The sequence below is a fragment of the Neopsephotus bourkii genome, unplaced genomic scaffold (assembly GCF_033783945.1).
Source record: "Neopsephotus bourkii isolate Nb327-2 ecotype Australia unplaced genomic scaffold, CSIRO-AGI_Nbou_v1 NB_1016, whole genome shotgun sequence".
Classification (NCBI taxonomy): domain Eukaryota; kingdom Metazoa; phylum Chordata; class Aves; order Psittaciformes; family Psittacidae; genus Neopsephotus; species Neopsephotus bourkii.
The window spans coordinates 1100348-1123090 of NW_026901505.1; the positions used below are offsets into that span (position 1 = coordinate 1100348).

General features: G+C 38.9%; 1 protein-coding gene across 2 annotated transcripts in view; it reads left to right on the forward strand.

Annotated features, from left to right (window-relative positions):
* RNF130 (ring finger protein 130) overlaps positions 1 to 22743 on the forward strand; it is a 42577-nt gene that overhangs the window by 14223 nt on the left and 5611 nt on the right. For both annotated transcript variants that reach the window (XM_061360111.1, XM_061360112.1), the window contains exons 3-6: positions 9663 to 9913; positions 13104 to 13175; positions 15047 to 15129; positions 22475 to 22571. In XM_061360111.1, the coding sequence (XP_061216095.1) occupies positions 9663 to 9913; positions 13104 to 13175; positions 15047 to 15129; positions 22475 to 22571 (503 nt within the window). The remainder of the gene's footprint in view (positions 1 to 9662; positions 9914 to 13103; positions 13176 to 15046; positions 15130 to 22474; positions 22572 to 22743) is intronic.

Sequence of the window (22743 nt, forward strand, 5' to 3'; positions counted from 1 at the left end):
GCTTTAAAAGCAACAAAAACCTGTTGTTGTTTGCAACATTATTTCCTCTTCTCTGTGTATATCTATGTATGTATTACTGTGTGCATGTAAAATAAGTTTATTTCACACATTTTTCATAGATGTCCTCTAAGCGAAGAACATCTTTCCCAGCGTAGGTTATGTTAGACTATGATATCACTGACAGGAAGGCTATTTTATGAGTGGTTTTGCCTGCTAGTTCTGTTAAAGCAGAACGAATAATGTCTAATGTAAAAAAGAGCCTGTGTGGTAGAGAGAATATGTAGTAGCTGTGTCCTTTATAAACAATTATGGGAAGAGGAAGGAAATGCAGGTAATGTGTCTGGTGGAGTGTCAAGTACAAAATAGTTAAATTTGATACTGAGCTTATCTGTTAAAATCTATACTTTTATTTGGATTTATAGAAAATAATATAAGCCAAAGAAGCCTCTAAATTTAAAATTTCATACTCAGAATTTATGGAACAAATATAAGCAGAAAAATATAAACAAATATAGAAGAGAGTGTCAAAATGAAGTTGCTGGATTCCAGTAACTGCTGTTCATCAGTGCTGAAGACATTTCCTGAAGTGTTTAAACAACTTCTAATATAATACCTTTTTCAGAGGGTTTACCTGATACAGGTAAATCTTTCAAAGTGTTTTGAATAAACTGAAGGTATCTCACCAGGGTCAATCTCCATTGCACTTCAGAAGAAATGATGCCTTCATTTTCTGCAGGGTGTTTGTTTCTTGATGTGTACAGAAGGTGACATTCTGCTGTGGGAGAGCTGCCCTGCTCTCAGAAACAGCTTCCTCTCAAAGGGAGGATTTGTCATGGCCCTGTATTCACTTAAAAAGCACACCAGCACAGGAAGCAAGGTCTATACTAGCTTTGAACTGTGGTAAAACTGAATGTATTTTATGTGGATTATTTTAGGTCACTGGGTCAGAGGCAGGAGGGACAGGAAGGAATTTGGAGGTATTGCCATCTAATGGCTATTCCATGTTCTTGCCCTAATTCGGAGTGGGTAGACTGCAGTTAGCAGCAGTTAAAATGCCACTATCTTGTGGCACTCTCACTGCATACAGCCAATCTCTTCTTCTGCTGCTTGCCTTTTCCTCACAAATGTCTGTTTATGTAACTCTAATCTGAACTGGTGCATGAAAGCTATGGCACTGCAGATTATTTTGCACAAATGTGTGCTGATGAGTATTTCTGCTCTATACCAAATCCACTGCAAAACTTCCCTTGTATTATTGAGGTCTACCTTTAGTCCACAGCTCAATATTTTATGGTATATTGCAATATTGTTGTTATAATATTTGTTAATTTACACTGGCATACTAGTGAAAAGGAAGGAGAAATGGGTCATTAAAGTTGAAGCTTGAAAAAAGGCAATGCAATCAATAGTCTAACCATAGTTTATGTATCCTCGATCACTTTATATTGTTAATAGTTGCTGATTGAAAATATGGGGAACAAGCGTCAACAGCGTAAACTTTATGCTGTTTTCCCAACTGTTTCTTGGGAGTTCTATCCATCAGGAAAATCTGTCACAGCGTAAATGGAGGTGTCTGACACTTAACAAGATGTGGAGAGGAGCATGTTTGAAGCACAGATTCTGGACCATAAGGAAGTACTTGTCTGTTCAAGACAAGCCAGGGAAACCCCTTTACATAGCTAGTATAACTTCAGTGCCTTGCAGAGGTTCTTACCAGTGTTTCTGTGTGGTACATGCCTCATCCACAACTGAAATAGCAGATAGGCTGATTTTTCCTTAGCCAGCTGAAAGGGTAATTAGTTCTGTGACTGTGAAAAGGCCCATGAGACTGTTAGTGACTGTAAGTAATTACATTCTTTTTTTTATCCAAAGTCTGAGCTCCAGCAGCTGAGTAATTCCTAAACTATATAGATTTGGTAGAATCAGATTTATGATACTCATCTATGAGCATGCTATTTATAAAGCTCTAAAAATATTTTGTAGTGTCCTTGGGTAAGGCTCTCCTGCCATTTCTCTTTCGTGCTTCACTGAATTTGTTTGGAATGACTTTCCAGATTGATGGATCTGTATGGAAGTTGTCTGTAGATAGAAGAAAATACAGGAGCATGACAGATTACCCTTCTTAGAAATACCAGGATTTTTTAGCTCCAACTTCCATTAGTGAGAATACAAACTGCTGTCCAGAAATAGCAAAATGGAAGCTGTCTACTAGCACTACAGAATGCAAGATTGTGGAGACTTTTGCTATCCAAGTGTCTTAAATTGATGACTAGACCAATAATGTCTATATTAGGTTAATATTATTGATTAATCAAGAATGCAACACTGTAACCAGTGATTAGGTGTTAACCCACATCTAAGGTAGCAGGTTTTGTACACTGTTTGGAAATATAAGTGAAGAAATATGGTTTTCAAATAAGCAGAAATATCTTTTGAAAATAAAGACATATTTCAGAGATGTGTGAAGCTGTGACATGAGGAACAGTTTTCAGTAGTGTCGTGTGTTAGGATTATACCATTTCCCTAGTCAAAACTTAATGTGATTCCTCTACTTTTTACTAATTTGCATTTGATCAAGGTTTGAATATAAAATTTGGTCTACTCTGTTAGCATACTGATACCTCAACAGTAAAAGCAGTCATTAAATAGGACTGTAAATGGAGTTTATTCACCATAATACATAGTTAAATGCTTTTAAAACTATACGAATGAAAGAAAAATTTCTGTGCATGGATTATAGAAAGGGATGATAAAATGACGGATTCCTTTGTACCGAGTTTGTGGTGGGGGTTTTTATTTTTGCATCATTATTTAAGTGAAATGTCCATTTCCTTTTAAAAAAAATTGCAGTGTAAGTAGATGCAAAGAAGCATTGCTAAAGATGTTGTGTGAAATGTCTCCAAAAATCATTGTAACATCTATCTGCTTTTCCCTTATCTAGGCTTGGTTTTCCCTAGTGTAAAGAACCCGAAAGGTCACATGTATTAAAAATATATTTCCCAGAAGATAAAAGTCCTTCTACAGAAAGGGAATATGTGATATAAGTGGAATGATCAAGGCAGTAAAAAGTGAAGGAGAGGAGCATGGCAAAACCCAAACCCATTGTCCTTACCAGTTTAAGTGAACACTGCTGCAGTTCTGGTTCCAGAACATAAATTTTTCTTCTGGGTGCTCCCCCATTCTCAGCCCAGTCATGAAGTTGTCTTCATGGTGCCCATAAGAAGTAGCTTAGAGGAGAGGGGAGTGCCTCTTGTAGCTTAATAGAAGAATCTTAGTTTTTCTAACAGTGTTTAGTGTATTATAACTTACAGTAGAAGATAAGGAGCTCTCTGGGAGAGGTTGTTAGAGAGGAAATGGTCTGCAGTGAATCTTAAGTCCCACACCTCTGTTCTACATACTAATATTGTATCTTTGAGAGACTATAAGCATTGGTTTACTTGAGTCTGGTATGCTGGCTGTAGCAGAGGCAGCTGGACCTTGTCAAGCTTGAGGAAACCCAGGGGCATAGCTCCATCTCACATGTATCAGCATGATTTGAACTTGTGAATGAAGCAGGATTCAACTGTGACTACCTGTTTTGATTTGATGTAGATTTCTTAAGAAATGTCTACCTCAGTGTCAGAATGGAGCAATCAGGTTATGAAATCATGTGTTAGTAATTGTCATCTAAATAAAACCCAACAGTTCCCTCACCTGATTTTGTTATTTAGCTCTCCTTTCAGGAACTCTTGCTCACAGTAGCTTATAAAGCTGATCAAATATATGGCAAGAACATGACAGTGAGGCATCGTTTCTTGTTTAACGAAGGAGCATTGGAATGATCATTTCTGCTTCTAAGGTTATTATTTATCACCTATGGACTTAATTTAATGTGCTACAGGCTAGCACAACAAGAATCTGATTAGGCTTCAATGTTTGGTTTGAAGTTAGCTGTCACACCCATCTTTGGAAAGCTGCTCTTGCCCTTTCTGGTTTTCTAATCATATGCCTCAATCCTAAGCTTGTTTTTCTTAAAGGAGCAGAACTTTGTGGACATCCATCATATGTTTATGAGCATTACAGCAATGCATGGTACATTGCAAAATCCTGAAATGTATGTAATCATATTTAGAGGGTGTAGGGCAATGTGCTTTTCTTAGCCTGGCAGGATAAAATCTGTTGAAGCTCTGCTGCAATCAGAGAGGACTTTTGAGTGTTCTTCAGACACTGCTTGTAAATTGGCTGTATTTTGATTGCAATTCACAGAAGCCTGTTCCTCACTGAACTTGGAATATCTATTTCTCTGTCCTCTTAAGCAGACAGCCCAAATTCAAGTTTTAGCCTCGAAAGCTGGAATTTTTTTTTGTTGTGGTTTTTTGTTTGTTTTGATTCTTTTGGATAAGTTTGTGTAGCAAAGAGACTTGTGATTTCTGCAGATACTTGCTTAATCTTTTGGGATACTTGCTTGTTCAACTGGTTGCATATAATTGCGTCATCCTGTCTGACTTTTACATAACCATTTCATATACTGTTGTCCTTCACAGTTTTTCTTACTGTAGTGTTGTGATATCCATCTGACACTACAGAAAATAGGCATCCTGAAGGTAAATGTTTACAGAGAAGAATTCATCATTTTTAATATTACAAAGGCAACAGGAAGACAAACATTTTAAAATTCTATCCAGTCTAGTTTTAAAATTGGTGTATGTTCTTGGCATTAAATTCTTGCCTTGTTCAGAACGAAATAACTGGCATTACGGGTGTGTTTTGTGTTTTCTGTTTTCAGAAGTATTTGATTTGGGATATCTCAAACAACATATTTTACTCCTGAGATTGCACTTGTGTGTTGACAGCTTGGATGTGCTTTTGTTTACTTTCTGATTAGATCAAAATCAAAATGTGTGCAGCTAGACCTGTTTTAATTACTCTGAAGAGCATGCCAAGGCTCTTGGTGTCTGCTTTTCCAAAAGCCTCTTTTAGAATGTAAAACTTACTCTTCATGACATGTTTCTGGTTTATATCAGAATAAAACGTATCTGAATAATTTGTGGGTTTTCCCCAATGTTATTGAATACTTATGGAATTCATATTTAAAAATTACAGTTTTCTAGCAGTGCAGCTTTGCATATAGCTTAGTATGTCTTTCCCTTTCCCTCACCTCATGGGTTTCATGGATCATATCCTCTGTGGCTAAATCCCTTACCTTATAGAAGTACTTGTTGCTTCTGCATCTGTCCCTTGCAGCTCACATGTCATCTGGTGTTTTCATAGAATTCTCAAAATTTCATATATAACCATAGTTCTTCATTTGTACTTTCCCATTTTCTTTGCTGATGTTTTGTGGACTGCTAAATTATGTTGGAGTGGTTTCACTGTTACTTAATGTTATTTCAAGAAATCAGTCACTTGCAGTAATAGGACTGATCCCTTTCCTGGGTACTGAATAGTGTGTGTTGCTGTATTTTGATTTCTGATACGTGTTCAGAAGTGCTTAACATACAGTTACAGGATTTTAATAGGTTAGGGAAGGCTGGTATGTGAAGATGGGCAGTTTTATTTCCAGTTATCATTATAGTGTTCTAGTTGTTGCAGTCAGGTAGGTGGTGGCATTTCAATGTCTGAATCATGCCCTGCATCCAGCCTGCAAGTGACTGTCTGCACCATTCTTTATCTGTATCAGGAAGGTGGGATTTTGTTTGCTTTTTTTTAAGGAAGTACTCAAAAATATCCCCCAGCAGAATTACTCAGATAAATGTGTAAAGTTTAGGTTTTTCAGAACTGAAGTCATAACAGCATTCAGTTACAATTAATTATTGTCTGCTATTTAAATAGAGAATTATATTCTTGTGCAGGCATGAGATGAGTGCAGGCTGTCTGCTTCATGCTCTCCCTGAAGCATCAGCAGGCACTATCAAAGGCCTAGGAAATTACAAGGACTTCAGCTGAAAACATCAGCCATTAAAAAAGTCCTAACCTTTGTTATTAACCTGACTTAATTCCCACTTCTCTGCACACCTTGTTGCATCAAATCAAGATAGTTCAGTGCCTCTTACAGGTGCTCCAACATCTCCCATGCATGAGATGGGACCTAAGTTTTTGCCTTTCCTGTCTGTGAAGGTGGTTGAAGCATTGCAGCAGAGTAGCAGCAGTACAGTGCCAGGTTGCTCATATGCCCAGGAGGAAATGTCTCTCCTGCCCTTGTCCCAGAGTATTGGTCAAGCAGCTGCTTGGGCTGTTCACAGGTCCAGGAATAAAAAAATCAGCTGTTTGGTGGTTGCATTTTGCCAGGCTGCTATTCCCTGCATCCTCCAAGGGACAGTAGGTGGATGGAAGGTGTCTGAAGTCTGCTCTTTGAACCATGGGTGTCTTTAGCTTGGTGTCCTGGCCATAGTTGCCCATATTTAGAGCTTCAGACAGACATTCGGTAGTTAAGAATCAACAAAACAAACCATAAAAGAAAACCATTATTTGCTTCTGATGAGACTAGTAGTTTTTCTTTGAGATGACTATTGACTTTCTAAATGTGCTCTGTTAGAATTTCTAGGAGATATGGATAAGCTACTGAGAGAGCAAAGCAGTTTCCTTAAGAGCTCTGCAGGAAACTTCTGGATATTGCTGTTTTTCCCATCTTCTTGGTTTTAGTGTCTTAGCTTTTATATCCTTCTCTCCCAAAGTATTGTTACACAGATTTAATGATTAATGCAACTTCATTCTATTTTATACATAGAGTTGTATAACTATCCTAATTAAACATGCACATGGTAAAATTGCATGCTAGAAAGAGCTGCCTGGGCTTGGATGATAGCAATTAAATGATTTATATTTACAGGCGTCAATATTTATCTTAGGCCTACCCTCTGTCCTAGCTCGTCATATATGGTTGAGCATGTAGTTCATTAGCTTTAGCTAGCATTACAGCTTATTTTCCCTGGACACTGTGTTCTTGGCTGAAAAGTATTGCTTTTCATGAGATTATATAGCAAGACCGTATTCTAACTTTGCATATTCTATGCAAACACTGTTAATCTTTGTATTCACCTGAGGGATTTTGTTTTCTGCTTTAAGTTTCAGAAATGCAAGGTTTCCAGATGCTTAAAATATGAGTTGGTTTCTCTTCCTGCCCCCAATTGTTCTCAGACAGGGAGCTCTTTCTAAAATTATTTAGGGTGATGCCCCTGACAAAAATACAGATGAACCAAGTCCCAGTTTCCACTGAGCTTCAGTATGTTAAACAGGCACCATTTATTTTGCTTTTCTGCAGCTCTCCTTGGCTCTCGAAGGGTCAGAAGCAGCAGTAGCACTTCAGCTGTTCCCAGTTGAGTCATTTGGAATGCAAATCACTTTGCAGCCATGCCAGTGGTTCCCTTTGTGCTGGTCTTTATATAAAATGCATGACAGATTGTCAGCTTTGTCACATTTCCTGGGCAGCAGGGAATAGGTAGACTTTTGATTCAGACAGAACTGGACTGGTATCGGAAGGTATTAGTCAGCTTTGCCTTGCAGATATCTGTAATCCTGTCGGAATGCTACACGGAGTGCTTCTGGCCGATATTCTGATACTGACACAATTCCTTGGTGCAAATAAATATCTACTGGGTAAGCTCAGCAGAATATGTGCCCTGGGGAATACAGTCCCCCCACACCCTTCCCTGCCTTGCTTTGCTATCCAAACTGGATACAGAAAACAGTATTGAAGCCTAGGGAAAATACCAAGTACTTGTTCTGAATTGGTTGTGCACCACCTGAACTGTAGGGGCTTGGGGTTGCAGGAGCATGTGCTGCATCTACTTATAGCATCTTGCAGGAGGTGGCTCATGTTCTGTAATTAAGTGCTGCAAGTCTGGGCAGGGACTGTTCCCAACTGGACAAATAGAAATCAGAGTAGATCACCTGAAAATAACGTCAGTGGTGGATTTTTACCATTATATCCATAAATTGTGTTGGATTTTGGTTGCTTATGCAAAGCTTTTGAGTTAGTGACACTTGTTTTAAAAAAATCAGAAGGGAACACTGAACATTTTTGCTACTTAGATATGTTATTAGGACAAGGCGTGAATGTCTTTACCATTTAAATTTTAAATAAGGAAAAGTTGAAGTTTCTCGGAGAAAACAATTTTGGGGCTGTAGAATATTTCATAAATTACTGTGCTAATCTTAATCTCTGAGATTATCAACTTTGAGTCCTCTGAGTAGTTCTCTCAGCACAGTCCACACAACACCAGGGTTGGGGAACTTGTTCTGAAACCTGAGGGTAGTCACTGCAAAAGTTACTATTTAGCATGGTGAATTGAAAGCGCAATGAAATAACATTTAAGACTGTTACACAACTCTATTAAAGCCCCCATTTCTAAAAATTATCTGTCTGGGTCTTTCACATTGCCTTACTGTGCCCTGGGTTTCAAAGATGCTGCTCTTTGGGTGTTCTACATCATTTTGTGGATACAGTAACTTCTTAAAAATCAGATTTTGATTAAACAGCTGAAGAAATTGTGTTAAAATAGAACCTGGTATTCTCTCTTCACTGTCGCATTAGGTTCTCTGTAACTTAAATCCACTCTAAATCCAAAATCTCAGTCTGAAGTTACTTGCATTATACAGCTCCTCTGTGAGGGAATGTGAACTGAAGCAAGCAGATGGAGCAAACAGATGAGCAGACTTTGCAAGCAATTTGAAAATAGGACTTGAAAGGGGTTTTAGTGTAGGAAGCAAATAGAGCTGGATGAATAAGAATGGTACTCATAAGGCTTTTTTCTTTCTGGCTTTGCTTTTCTTATAAACTTTGCTTTCTTTGAACTTATATCAGAATTGCCCTGAGTTTAAGGTCCTCTCTTTTTATAGGGCCTTTGCTTTTAAAACATGGGTGTTCTCTCTTCTCTACAGTTGATTTTGTTTTTTCTCAGCAAGTCTTGTGGTTTGAATCTGTCACTATCCCTGTATCAATAATTTTCCCTTTGGGGACAGGAGGTAGTCTAGAGGCAATACACTATGGAAACCAGATGGGCTACACATTCAAAATGGAGCTTATGAAGCTGTCAGCTTCATTGTGGTCTTATCAAGCGTGTCTTTGTACGGATGATAAAATCAGCACTCAAATTTCTGCCAAGTTTTTTTCATTTCTCTTCCACCTTGCATCCGGACTTACTTTCACTTCAGACAGAAGTGATGTACGTTGCTTCTGTGCTGAAACTGTGGTGTACAGGTCCTCGACAACCTTGGTGGCATGTGAAAGCCACATAACCTCACGGGGGAGCTTGCATGACTCTCCAGAGCAACTTGTACACAGCACTAAGACCACTCTAGCAGTATAATTGAATTCATTGTTTAAATGTTTTGCTGTGAGTTGCCCATTTAGGTATCCACAGCTTTAAATCTGGAACAAAAGTACTTCTGAAAGCTAGTTCAGACTGCACACGGTAATTATAATGTGGGAAGTACTGTGTAATGACTGGTAGAGACCTGTTACTATGTGTGGAGCTGCAGGTAGCTTGAATGTTAATGCCTTAATTTGAAAATGTGATTTTGAAGATCAAGCCATGAGTTGAGTGCCCAGTACCATGTTCTGTGTGCTATAGATGGCTTAGATTGAAATCTCTAAGTTGTCAAATGGCTTTGCGTGTGGAAAATCTTGTGTGTGATATGCTATTTTTAAATGTAAATTACATATTTCTCTCCTTTTTTTATAGGGACTGGAGACATTGTTGCTGTCATGATTACAGAATCAAAGGTTAAGGAGATCTTGAATTACTTGGAAAAGAATATCTCTGTCCTGATGGCAATAGCAGTCGGGTCCCGTGTTCCTCCTAAAAACTTCAGTCGGGGCTCTCTAGTCTTTGTGTCAATATCGTTCATTGTTTTGATGATAATTTCTTCAGCATGGTTAATATTTTATTTCATCCAGAAGATCAGGTATACAAGTGCACGTGACAGGAATCAGGTAAGGGCACTCCTCTTGTTTCTCTGTGTTCTGGAAGTGATGTTTCTGTGTACAGTAGCCAATAGAGAACAAATAATGTCCATCAAACTAGTGTTCACAGCCTGTTTGTTCCAAGGCAGGGCATGTTGCTGAACAAGGATTTTTATATACCAAAGTGTTTTTATTCTGAGCAACACCAGTACAAGATCTTATCACATGACAGGAAAGGATGGAACTGAAGAAAAATATTTGCATTTTGATGAGTAAAAGTCTAAGAGGAAGATCCAGTTCTATGTTGGCTCAGTAATATGTACTGTATGTACGTTGGGAATGGGCAGGAAAGTTAAATAGGAAATGAAATTGTATAGTGTAGGGGAACACAGAGCGAATGTTATGAATTCCATCCATGTTCTCAAAGATAGTAATTAAGGTAATTCAAGAGGTATTTCCAAACTATAATCTGTCATGAATGTTAATTAGTGATCTGTGTTTATTTTCAGCTTTATGCAAGATTACGGTCGGTATGGACCACCCAATTCTCCTGGCTATGTATTTTAAGTAAAATTTAGTTCAGTATGCCTTTTTTTTACATTCTTTTGCAATTAATTTAAGACCTCAATTAAGTATGGCCACACTCAGATCTTGACTACATCAAGTCATCAATTCAAATATAGATTAAATGTTAAAAGTGAATGTTTTGCTAGCTTGGCCTTAATGATGCAGTGCCTCCAGAGTATGCCTTGGCTTTTATCAAGAAGGGTCAGTAAGCCTCAGGAAAACCACTGTGCTCTCTTTGCCTGTATCTGTCAATGCTAGCTTACAAAGCTGCTGGCCTCTAGCCATTGTCACCCCTCCTTCCCCCAAATTACAGCTAATACACAGGAGCTCACTGTGAGGCAATGCTTCGCTGTTTTGTCAAACCTAAAATAAATGCAAATTTAAAACCTCAGTTTTGACAAAGGATTTCCTTTTTAGCTTCTATAAATAGTATCTGATGCTGCGGGTCCCATGGGCATCCTGTAAATTTTCCTAAGGATGTCATTCTTAAATGACCACACTGTAACCAGTACTTAGTGTGGTCCCTTGGGGTGGTGAAAGTTTAAACATAACTGTTACTCAATGAATGTCTATGGAATATTAAATTGGGCCTTCTCTATCCCCCTACATGGTTCTAGGCTTCTTCCAAATGTCCGTGTTTCAAAACAGTTGCTCCATGGGGAAAGGGCTTTTATGACCTTTTTTCTTTCTTTAGATTTTTACAAAGGTCAGGAAAAACTTGATGAAAATTTTATGTGGTTTAAAAAGCTGAGCTTATTAAACTTTAATAAGAAGGTGGCGACAGCTAAAGCTTATTTTTAAAGAGCCTTGAGAGCTTTCACGGAGAGAAGTCTGTGCTGTTAGTGATGAAATAACTTGGTTTAGACGATGATCTTGTTTTTAAGTTATGTCAAAGCACACTTTAAAAAAGAAAAATCAAAAACATGAAAACATTGCTGTGTTTTGTAGATAGTGCAAGTAGATGTAAGTAGGTACTGGTATTTCACATTGTCGCTCTTGTGCGCTTCCGCCAGATGTATGCAAGTCTTTTGCATGTGGTGGTGGCTTTTCCATCAAGATAGTTCTGGGTTTTAAAAGCAAGCATATGCTGTGTGCCTGTCTCTACTGTATGAAAATAGCAAGTCCTGAGCATTTCCAATGTTAGCGTAAAAAAGTATTTGTTAAAATTAGAAAATGGAAGAGGTGGATCTCTTAAATGGAAGAGTACATAGGCCAGTATGCGTGTTCCAGGACGTGTAATTGAGATTTGCTTAAATTGACCTATTTCTCAAATGTTAAAGTTAGGAAGATATTTCTGTCTTCAGGAAGCAATAACTTCCTCATCCCAGAGTATCCCCTCAGTTTCTGCATTTCCTACATGGGTATTCTTCAGTACCTGGAACCGATTATCTGATTTTTTTCAAATCCATGCTCTAAAAATAATAAGAGGTGTTCTTCTGTGGAAACCACAAAAAAAGTGTTTATGTAATTGTAGAATAACAGCGGTACAATTGATTGTCCTGGACTTCTGAGGTCTGTGTTTCTCAAATAAAAGCAGCTGCCTTAGTTTCAGTTTCTATGCTGAGAATCCCCTATGATACAGCGGGTACACATTATGCAGGGTTTTCAGCTATATAGAAGGGAGGCAGAAAACCAACACATTTGTTTCAAGTGATTAGGGGGGTTTGGATGGGTACAGTTCACATTGTCAGAAACAGCCCATGTCTTTCAAAAGCAGAGTACTTGTTACATGGTGGAGGTGAAAGATTAAATACATAAAAAAATTTCCCTTTTTCTAGTCAATGTAAACCAAATCTGATGTCTCAGGTCCTTGAAACAAGAAGACATGACCTTTATTCCACTCAGTACCCTGGGTGTGGGATCTCATGGACCAGCTAGCAAACAGCCATTCTTCCTTGATTGGGAACTAGGCGTTGCAGTAGGAATGAGCATTTAAATTGCAGAAACGGTTCTTTCCATCCACCAGTGGTGGTCATAAAAACAGCATAAACAACAAAGAGGTTGGCCTCTGCATTCAGGTTGAGGTTCATTTTCAAATGAGTATTCATTTCAGCTTTATTTAAGTCTGTATTGGCTTATTTAGATTTCATGACCCATATTTTTTTCCTTTGTGAGATCCTGGTGGTTTCAGGTAGTAGCAAGAGAGAAACTAGGTTACACTGAGAGCATCTCTTACGTCTCGGAATAAAATTGGCCTGCTCAGGGGAAAAAAATTAGTAATAATTCAAGCTTCAGAAGAGAACCAGGGGTACATTACATACAGCATCCTGAATAAAAACCAGTATGAACAGACTGTAATGGAAATCATCAGGAGGGCATGTTACTTTAGCTTTTATCCTGTGGGCTGGGTTTGATCAGTTTTGTCACACAAATGTTGGATCACTTTTGTGGACATTGATATGGTCCATGAGGTTTATGCCCGTGCTTATTGAGTGCATTTGTGAGCTCAGCCATTGGGTTTTTTCTTCCTGGCATCTCTGTGCTTTTGATTGTGTTTTCTTTTTGTCTTATGTGTGAAAGCCTTGGGTGTTGGCCTACTGCCATAGCGTGTATTGCAGTGTTAGTATTGGGCCCAAATAAGTCATTCTAAAGAACAGTAATGAACCTTGTTTATCAGGGTTAATTTGTGTTCTTTTATTTGTCACTTTACTAGCGTCGTCTTGGAGATGCTGCCAAGAAAGCCATCGGTAAATTGACAACCAGGACAGTAAAGAAAGGTGATAAGGTATAATAATAATAATATTTCAACATGGTAAATTTGAGTATCATGTTTAATATTTATTGGGGGAAACAATCTCAGTTTTTCCTTTCTGCTTCTGATTTATGACTTTGCCTTCACTGTTGGAGGTTTACTTTGTCCTGTGGTATTTTGTTTAACTCGTAGTATCAATGTATGCTGTTAAGCCTCTACATTTCAAAGACATTTTTCTTGCTTAAATACTATTTGCGCTCCATCTGTCAACTGTGACAGTGGTTCTGTGTGCTGGCTGGCTGGGGGGTTTGATGGTAGGAGTACAGAGGGCTAATGTTGTTTATGTGGAATTCTGTAAGTTTAGAATCATTCCATATGCAGGTTGTGTAAAGGAAAAATAAGTTCAAAAGACTGGTAATTAAGGACAATCACTTATGTAAAATATGAATATCCAGTAATCTGAGGGGGAGCATAAACAGGTATGTCATGAAAGACAGTAAGTGCTAGTCCAGTGATATTTCTTGCCAGTATAAGTATATATAAACTAAAATAGATGGTGTGTTAAGGCCTAAATTTTTTCCACTTTTAGGAGCACTACTGTCTTTGATTCTTAAAGGAAAAAAAAATCACTCAATCTTGCTTAATTTTTGCTCTTTAATTTGCAAAAGGCAAGAGAATTCTGGCTATGGTTTGATTTTTAAGAGAAAATTATTTCCTTGGACTTTTTCAGTGTGATTTGGTTTTATCTTTATAAACACTATCAGCAATAATGTTAATAAAGATAATAATCTTTTTATCTTCATCAGGAACTGGTGGAAAAATTTACTTCCAGAGAGGAGGCAGAATTAATGTCTTTGCTCTTTTCCTCCTCCCTATGTAGTTTTATTTCAAGGCAGCCCACTTCACTAAATCCTTTCTGTGGTTATGGGAATGCATATAGATATGGGGAACCTTCACAAAGTAAAATTAAAGATGCTGTCATTTGACAGCATAAATTCAAAACTGTCAAGTGATGTGCAGGCTGCAGTACAGGCAGCATGAGGTGCACACTCAGGTGAACAGAGAGTAGGAGAAAACCTGTCCTTCATCAGAGCAGCACACCGTGATTCTGTGCATGCAGCACGGTCTGGTGCTGACCAGGTAGTGGCTGTTTTGCTGAGGTTCCTGACTGTAGCTTCCTCCTAGATTGCTGGCATTAAAAAGTACAGAAAAAGAATAATAAACTTGAACTAAGAGAAGGCACAGTTTGTTTGATGTCACAGGCCCAAACATTTTAAGTCTATATTGCTGATGCCGTACCTACATCCAAATGAAAACAACCCTTTTTCATTAGCTACTTTTAAATTCTGGTGTTTATAATAATAAAATAAATCATAACTTGTAAATCAGGAAAGGGGAGCCAGTCAGTGATCCCTGTCTTCAGGTCTGGATAATAACTATGATAATTCTGTAAGTAAGCAGCAGACAAAAATATGGGACTACTCTGAAATAAGTAAAATGTGCTGGTTCTGGCTACAAAAGAGAATTCCAGGATTCTTGTCCTGGAAAAAAGCAAAACAGAGCAAACTGAGTAAAATAGAAGTTTTAGCTCTGAGCTGAAGTAAAGCCTCTAGGAAAATTGCCACTATATTTTATAGCAATCCAGCTTAGTATTAGAATCATCTTAGGCCTCAGCTTATGTTTCAGATAATCATTTATCAGCTCCACATGAGGAGAGAGTTTTGAATGTACGAGATATATTCCAGCATAACTTACAAAAAAAAAAAAGTAATAACCCAGTCATTCTTTTGTATCTTCATAGTAAGAGCCACTTGGCACAATGGAGGTCATATACTAGTCACGATTACTTTCACATTTGTCATAGCCTCAACTCTTGACTTGAAATTTCATTCTGTTCATTTTAGGAAACAGACCCAGACTTTGATCATTGTGCTGTCTGCATTGAGAGTTACAAGCAGAACGATGTTGTTCGCATTTTACCATGCAAGTAAGCTAGTAAAGTTGCTTTGTTTGGAAACTGTTCTTTCTTTGTGCTCTTTTGATTTCATGTAATATTTCATGTGTATTATGATTTACAGACACAACTGTTAGAAGTTTCCTTTCCTAGTAACAGCCACTTTATTTTAGACTATGGTGGTAGAAGGTATGAAGGTGTTAATTTGGCACTGTTATGACCACAGAGATTAAACAAAAGATTCTGATTTTGAAGATGGGCAGTTTGGGCATATCAGCAATGGAACTATTAAGATTGTAAGGGGGAGGTTGGACAGTGATGCAGATTTAAGGACTGGTCAGACCCAAAAACCTGAAGTATAATGAACCAGGTACAGCTGCAGCATTCTGCACAGTAGATATGCAACACTGGCTGCTGGTTTCTGAAGCAGTGTAGGAAATGGAAATGCGGTCTTTCCAACCTTCATACCTCCTCTGACATCAATCAGCCACTGTACTGTCACCTGTCTTTGATCCCTCTGGTGCAGTCTGTTCTTCACTTGTGCCTGAAGATTTATATTTGCTGCATTGGTGCTCAAAATGTAACAGCTTCCTTCTTTTATGCCACTCTCTTGACGCTAAAGGTTTTCATTTTGTTTACATTCCACTTCCATTCTTGAGTTGTTTCAGGACACTTGCTGTTTGAGAGATTTAAGTACCTTTTCCATAAGGTGATTGGGTTTGGTGAATTGGTACATTTTGGTAGCCTTAAGAATTAGCAAGGACATCTTTCCCTCGTATTGTGAAATGCAAAGATTTCTCCTTATCTCCAGACATGAAAAATACATTATGATATATATATATATGCAGACAAGATCCAGTAATTTGCCCTGTGCTTTGTATATAGTGTTCTGCGTGGTACTCTAGAAGCAACAGTGTTGTGGTGTTGGAGTTGATCTTCAGTCACGCAGCAGCAGCACATAAGAGCTCATTACTGGTCTTCTAAGTCCTCCTGCAGGCTGCTCTGAATAGCTGGAATATTTTTCCAATGCATGATGAATTTTTAACATCGTAAAGGGAAAACAGAATTATATCTTACCGATGTAAATGTGCGCATTCTACTTGTGAAGCCAGAATTTTAATTTAGTTCAGTTTTCTGTATCTTCATCTCTTAGACTGTGGGAAGCAGTGACTTGTTTTAGATTCCTGGTGTTGTTGTTTAGTTAATACACTGTACAGATGTTTGTTTAGAAGTTTCTATAGAAGTATTTGGGATTAGAAGATTTTGGTCTTAGATAAAGATTTGGTCGTGCAGATGTCTGTGCATTTCTTCTTTTACATTTCTATCATTTTTAGTCAAAGATGATGTCCTCTTGAGCTGAAAAACGTACTCCCAAGTGTTACCTAAAGATCCCAGTTATGTTCTGTATTGTAATCTCAAGTACAGCTTGCATCTGTGAATTGAGCCCTAGTCTTTGATTTGTTACATAGAAGATTACTTTGAAGTTAGAGGAGGAACTTCTGGAAACTGCACACCAGTTTTGGACCACTAAGATTGATGGTTTGATAAAGTGCCTCTTAAAAATAATCTTTACTTGGGTAGTTCAGGGTGGTTCTGTGAGGCTCAAGGATGTGGAATGGAGGTTCACAAATCCCACTCCTCTGTGCCTTTCTCTTGATACTGAACAGAGGTCAAAGGGACGTCCTTGCCAGCAAATAGAGAATGAGTCTTCATCTGATTGAAAAGCATCTTCTTTCACTAAGCATAAGGCAGAGTTGGGACTAAAAGACATCTTTCTTAAACAACTGCCAGTGTCCAAGCAATGGCTGTGTTGCTGGTATCAGCAGATGTGATGCAGATCATTTAACCAAGATGATAATTGATTTTTTAAATCCTTTTTATTATTAAAAAAAACCAAAGTCAGTTTCCTTCAGACAACTTTGAGGCACATCCTGCAGATAGGAAGCTCCCTGCTCTCAGGGATAGTTACAGATGCTTCAACGAGCTAGACAAAGGTGCATCCCACTGCCATCTTAGCGCAATCTCCCATATAAAGGAGATATCAAGGCTCTTGTGTAGATTTTCTGTTCTGTTTTTCACAAGAATATAAAGTCAGTGGAGGCTCAGATTCCATTCCTGCTGAAGGCCATATGACAACTTTCACATTCACTTTGTACTTCTCTTTTTTAAAATCTCAGTTTTCATCTGCCACAGCTCAGGTTTGAGTTGAGTGCAAAACCACTTTGGCTAGGCAGAAACATCGAAATGGATATGCTCCACAAGATGTTATATTTGTTAAAGAAGAGCCAACCAGTACCTGCAGAGATGAGCCCAGTAAATTTCAGATTGCATTTAAGACTTCTCAGTCTTCAGTTTTTGAGATGCTTCTCTCAGAATCTTGTTTTGGAGGTTTAATCCCTTTCTACTTCCTGATACTTTAACCTCTCATTGTAGTGCAACAGGCAATGGTAGTTTAAAATGGAAAAGAAAAAAAAATAGAGAATCTCAAGCCAAATAAGACATTTCATGAAGACCATGGAGAAAATGGCTTGTGCAAGAGGAAGTAAATGAAAGGCTTGAAAATTTTCTTACTGTGCCTGTTGAGGAAGCTATAATCATTACGCAGTAGGAGTCACTGACATATGACATCCTTGCTGCTTTCATCAATTTAGAAGTAGCATTTCCCTTTGGTACCACAACTGTTCTCTGCAGTTAAGTGTGGTCTGTCACTCAGTGCCTCAGCAGAGAGGAATCTGTTCTGGGCAGGGACACAGCAGGCAAAACCTACCAGACGCTGAGCAACTTGCACCTCATTTTATAGTGAAACAAAATGTGTGTGATGTAAAGTTTTGTGGCCAACTTAAAAATAAAGTGAAAATGATTGCAGATAATGCGTTGAACTTTTATAACTTGTTTTGTGCCTCAGAAAAAGATGTTCAGTACCAGCAGCTTATGGACATACCTACAGCTTTTAGTGCACAGAGGCTACCATCTGTCTCAGGCTTAGAAGCCTGAGGAGCAGCTCTGTCTTTTGTGAATATCATTATGTAAGTTAAAAATGAGGAAGCAAATGTCAGAAGGATTCTAGCAAAAGACAAACCTCATGGACAATTTCCTTTATTTGGGTATTTCTACACCATCACACCACTGTGTCTAGCTGATGAATGGGTACTGGGTGAAAAGTGATCAGGAGGGGTAGTGTGAAGGACTTGTAAGAGATGAGGGAAGGGGAGGACAAAGTGGCAGCTTAGAGAAAAGCAGAGAGTGACATTGGAAAGGGCAGAAAGATGACCTGGGAATGAAGGAATTTACCAAGTAGGAAGAGAATTAATTAAAGGAGCATGGAATACACTAAAATAAATGATTTTCAAACCCAGTTCTTTAATAATTCCTTTACTGACGGAGGAAGTGAGAAAAGTGACTAAGCCAGATCATCTGTTGATTCTGTGCTGCTGCAAATAGCTGCCTTTTGTTTTTTATGGAAGCAAATTAACACAGTATCTCAATGCCATCCTTACTGCAGTGCCTCTGCACAACCCCTGTTTTCTCTGCTACCCGCTTGTGAAGGCAGTCTCTTGTTTCCCCCAGCAATACTGTATTTGTGGAAAGCACTGAGGCAGCTCTCCCCTGGTATTGTCTATTGGGGGCACACATGTGGTGCCTTCTTCCTCACCATAGCAGGCCAAGCATCTCTTCTCAGCTGTGCTAAGTGTGATGGGCAGCCTGCTGCAGGGCAGGAAGGACCTGTGTGCTGCTGGGAGGTTTGTACCCCAGGGCAAGGGGAGCAGTTGCCTTCAGCAGTAACCAAAGATGCTACTTTGCAGCAGCACGTTGATCCCCTTTGGTGGTATGCTGCACTGGGAGGAGGAAGTGTAGTGAGCTCTTGGGAAATGTCAGTTGTGAGCTCATTCAAACCCTTCTCCTTTTGTGATATGCTAATTCAGAGGTATTACACTACCAAAAGAGATTTCTAAATCACTTTTTCTTTGTGAAATGCCACAAAGAAGTTCCGTTGTACAACAAAGTCAGGATTATGGTGTTTATTATGAGCTCGAGGGCAACTGGCTGGGCTATGCTGACACAGTGGAAAAATACCTGCAGGTCACCCATTTGGAGTTATGCCTGCATGGGAGACTTCATCAGTGCTACTAGCCTGGCTGCTGGCCATGCTTCCTCTAGCCCTGAGGCTGGAAAGCAGCAAAAGCTGTGTTGCACTTCACTCCCTGGTGTGTGGCTTCTGGGGGACTGCTATCAGCTGCTGTGACCTAGACCATCTTGCTAGGAACTCTTCAGGTTGGTGGTCTAGTAACGCAAGTGACAAATACAAACATTGAGAAGGTTTATGATAGAGAATGCAAGGGCTTACTTTGTCAGACTGAGTGTTTACTGTCTATACTCCTGTATAACTTCTCCTTAACTCTTTCAAGCAGAGATACCCAGGCAGAGCCTGAGCCATGATGATGGTATCAGCAAGCTTTTTATGGAGTAGATAAACAGCATAAGTAGTAGGCAGAGCCATGCTGATCTACGTCAATAAATAACCTTGGAGAACTGCACTTTTTTTGAATTAATAAATATTCTTGAGGGTTTAGGAACTAAAAGCAAAGAATTAAGAGGTCACAGAATAGTTGCGCTGTTTTGGTACATTTGAACTCTATCAAACTGCTAATGACTCTTTAAAGTAGCTCATAGTATTTAGTGGATGCATGTTGTCATCCATATCAGTCGCCTGCTTCTTTCTCTTGATCTGAGTGCTTCTACAGCACTGATTAGCTGATAATATATTAAAGCTGGTTACATAGTTCTGTGGAGTCTTCATGTCTGCTGTTTCCCAAAATATGAGATTTTCACGCTTACCCTATTCTACAAAAACAGACTTCAGAGACTTAGTAAGAAACATAAGTAACTAAAAGCCATGATTTGCCTAACATAGAAAAACAACATCTCTCTATGTTTCAGGAGATTTCAATCCATTTTCTGCCACCCAGGATTTCTACATAGTTTCCTCTAGCTTTGTGAGTAATAAAGAGAATGCAGTAAGACCTAATAACGATAAAGCGAGTCTGTGTTTTGTGCAATGATTAGAACAGTAATCACTGTATGTACCCTGTTTTTCATGATTGCTATATTGCTAAAAGGGACAGGCCAGCAAAGTGGTGGAGATCCTCTAAGTTTCTGTTCCTGCAATATCTGGATTATAGATAAGCAAAGTTCTCTTGCTCCCTGTCCGTCTTCTGTTGCCTGTAAGTCTATGCATCTTTAGTTAGTACAGGTAGGATATGTAGTTGTAGCTGACTGGAGCCTAGCATATTGCTATATTTTAGTTCCTCCATCAGTCTTATGAGCCACAGACAAAATGTAATTATATACTGTCTTTTCCATGCTTATTAGCAATTCAGGAGTCTTTTTCTTGGGCCTTTTTCCAGAGACTTGAAAGAGAATTACCTGGTAATATGCCTCATTGGGTCTCTGGTTTTGAAATCCCAAGGGGTAGGGAGCAAAGAAGTCTGTGACCCCATGAGGAGTTTACTGAGGCATAGAGCAGCAAGTATAATCTAAGAAGGGAGGGGACAGAGTATCTCAACTTTGTGCTGCCTTGGGGGCATGCATGACCTCTTACGGACTGTGCTGGTGCCTCAAATAGATGGCAAGAGCTCCTTGTTCTGCCACTGCCCCTTTCCTGCTGGTTTCAGAGCATAGCTCTTCACTGGCTAAGCAGCCCTGGTAATTGCTGATCTTTGTCATGATCACCAGGCTGTCCTGTTTGGGTGTGCCTGCTCTTGCTGGCTTTTTGCTTTGCAGTCATTGCCACTGGAAATGAAAGATCTGGACTCTTACTGTAGGCAGTAGTCAGACTAGGTTTTGAGTAGTTGCTAAAGCTGTAATGTGTAGGAAGTCTAGTTATACCCATTTCTGCTCTGAATATGCTCTGATAAGTTTTTTGTCTTTTCAAAAGCCAAGAAGTCTCTCCTGGGTTCAGCTGTAACAATTATTTTTCTCCTTTCTAGTAGCTGGTGCAGTGGTGTGTTTCAGCTTTAGTCTGAGAACAATGCTGATACAACACACTGATGTTTTAGTTGTTGCTCAGTGGTACATACTCTAATCAGGGACTGTTCAGTCTCTCATGCTCTGCCAGTGAGGAAGGGCACAAGAAGCTGGGAGGAAGCAGAGATGGAACACCTGACCCAAACTAGCCAAAGGGGTATTCCATACCACAGCATGTCATGCCCAGTATAGAAACCGTGGGGAGTCACCTGAGAGGTCCAGATCACTGCTCAGGTCAAGCTTAATATCAGTTGGTGGGTGGTGAGCAATTGCATTGTGCATCACTGTTGTTTATTGAGGTGGGTTTTTTCCTTCCCTTTTAGTTTTATATTCTCTCCTCTTGATACTTCCCTTATCATTATTAGTAGTAGTAGTAGGTTTATGTTATATTTTAGTTATTGGACTGGTCTTATCTCAACCCATGGGGTTTACATTCCTTCCATTCTCCTCTCCATCCCACCTGGGGTGGGGGGAAAAGGGAATGTGAGTGAGCAGCTACGTGGTTCTGAGCTACTGGCTGGGCTTAAACCACGACAGAGCCATTTCCTGTAATTCCATTACTTTAGATACATTGTTTTGGTCTCTGCATAATACTTCCTTGTTGTATTGGTTTATATCAATCCCAATACTGTTGTATTTCTATTTGTGTATGTGACTTAAGATTTTGTATGCAATGTAGGTGGCTGTTCAGACTGTTCTCGATAGCAGAGTTCACTGCTATGCAAGTAGAAACCTGGTTTGCCTTTTCATCCTTGAAAGATTATTCTTTTTCTGTTTGTGTTCTTTTTTGTGTTTCTCATGACCATTATATGATGATGGATGTGTTTTCCTTCATGGTATCAAGAAATACTGGTTGTAGGGAAAGCTTTCTTTTTTTTAAAATGTGGTAATTATAAAACCCTTTCTAAATCAAACATAAATGTGCTTGGATTGCTTGTAGGGACTTTTGAACAAAATTGACTGCTGGTCAATCTGTGCTCCTCCTGCCCAATTTATGGCCAGGTTCTATATAGAAATGGAGTGAAAACTTTATGTAAGTTTATAGTGGGGACTTTGTTACCCTAGTTATTCTGCCCATGTGCATACTCATATCTGCAATAAAAGGGGAGGTGAAGAATCCTTCTGTTAAGTGTTTTTCTTCCTAGTTGAACTATTAGCAAAGGGTGGCAACAACAAGCAAGAGGTTTTGATTTATTTTTTTTCTTATTGCTGTCAGCACAGAATACTGACAATTCTAGAATTTGTTCTGCTGCCTAAATTTGAAAATCAGCTATCTAAAGGTTTCTTAAAATAGTTCCCATTATGTGAAATAGAATTGCTTGAAAATTTTTTGTGTGCTTGTCTGTTCCTCTAGGCATGTTTTCCACAAAGCCTGTGTGGATCCATGGCTTAGCGAGCACTGTACATGTCCAATGTGTAAACTGAACATTTTGAAGGCACTGGGAATTGTGGTAAGTTGCACTGTTATATTGTGGATGAACTGGTTTTGCAATTAATAATGTCATATCTGGATTTTTAGATGAGCGTACGGGAGGATTTGGTGCATGTCATCATTGCTCACAGTGGTAAACCATATAGGTATAGGCTGCGATACTAGCATATTTATGTTCCTTTTTTGAACCT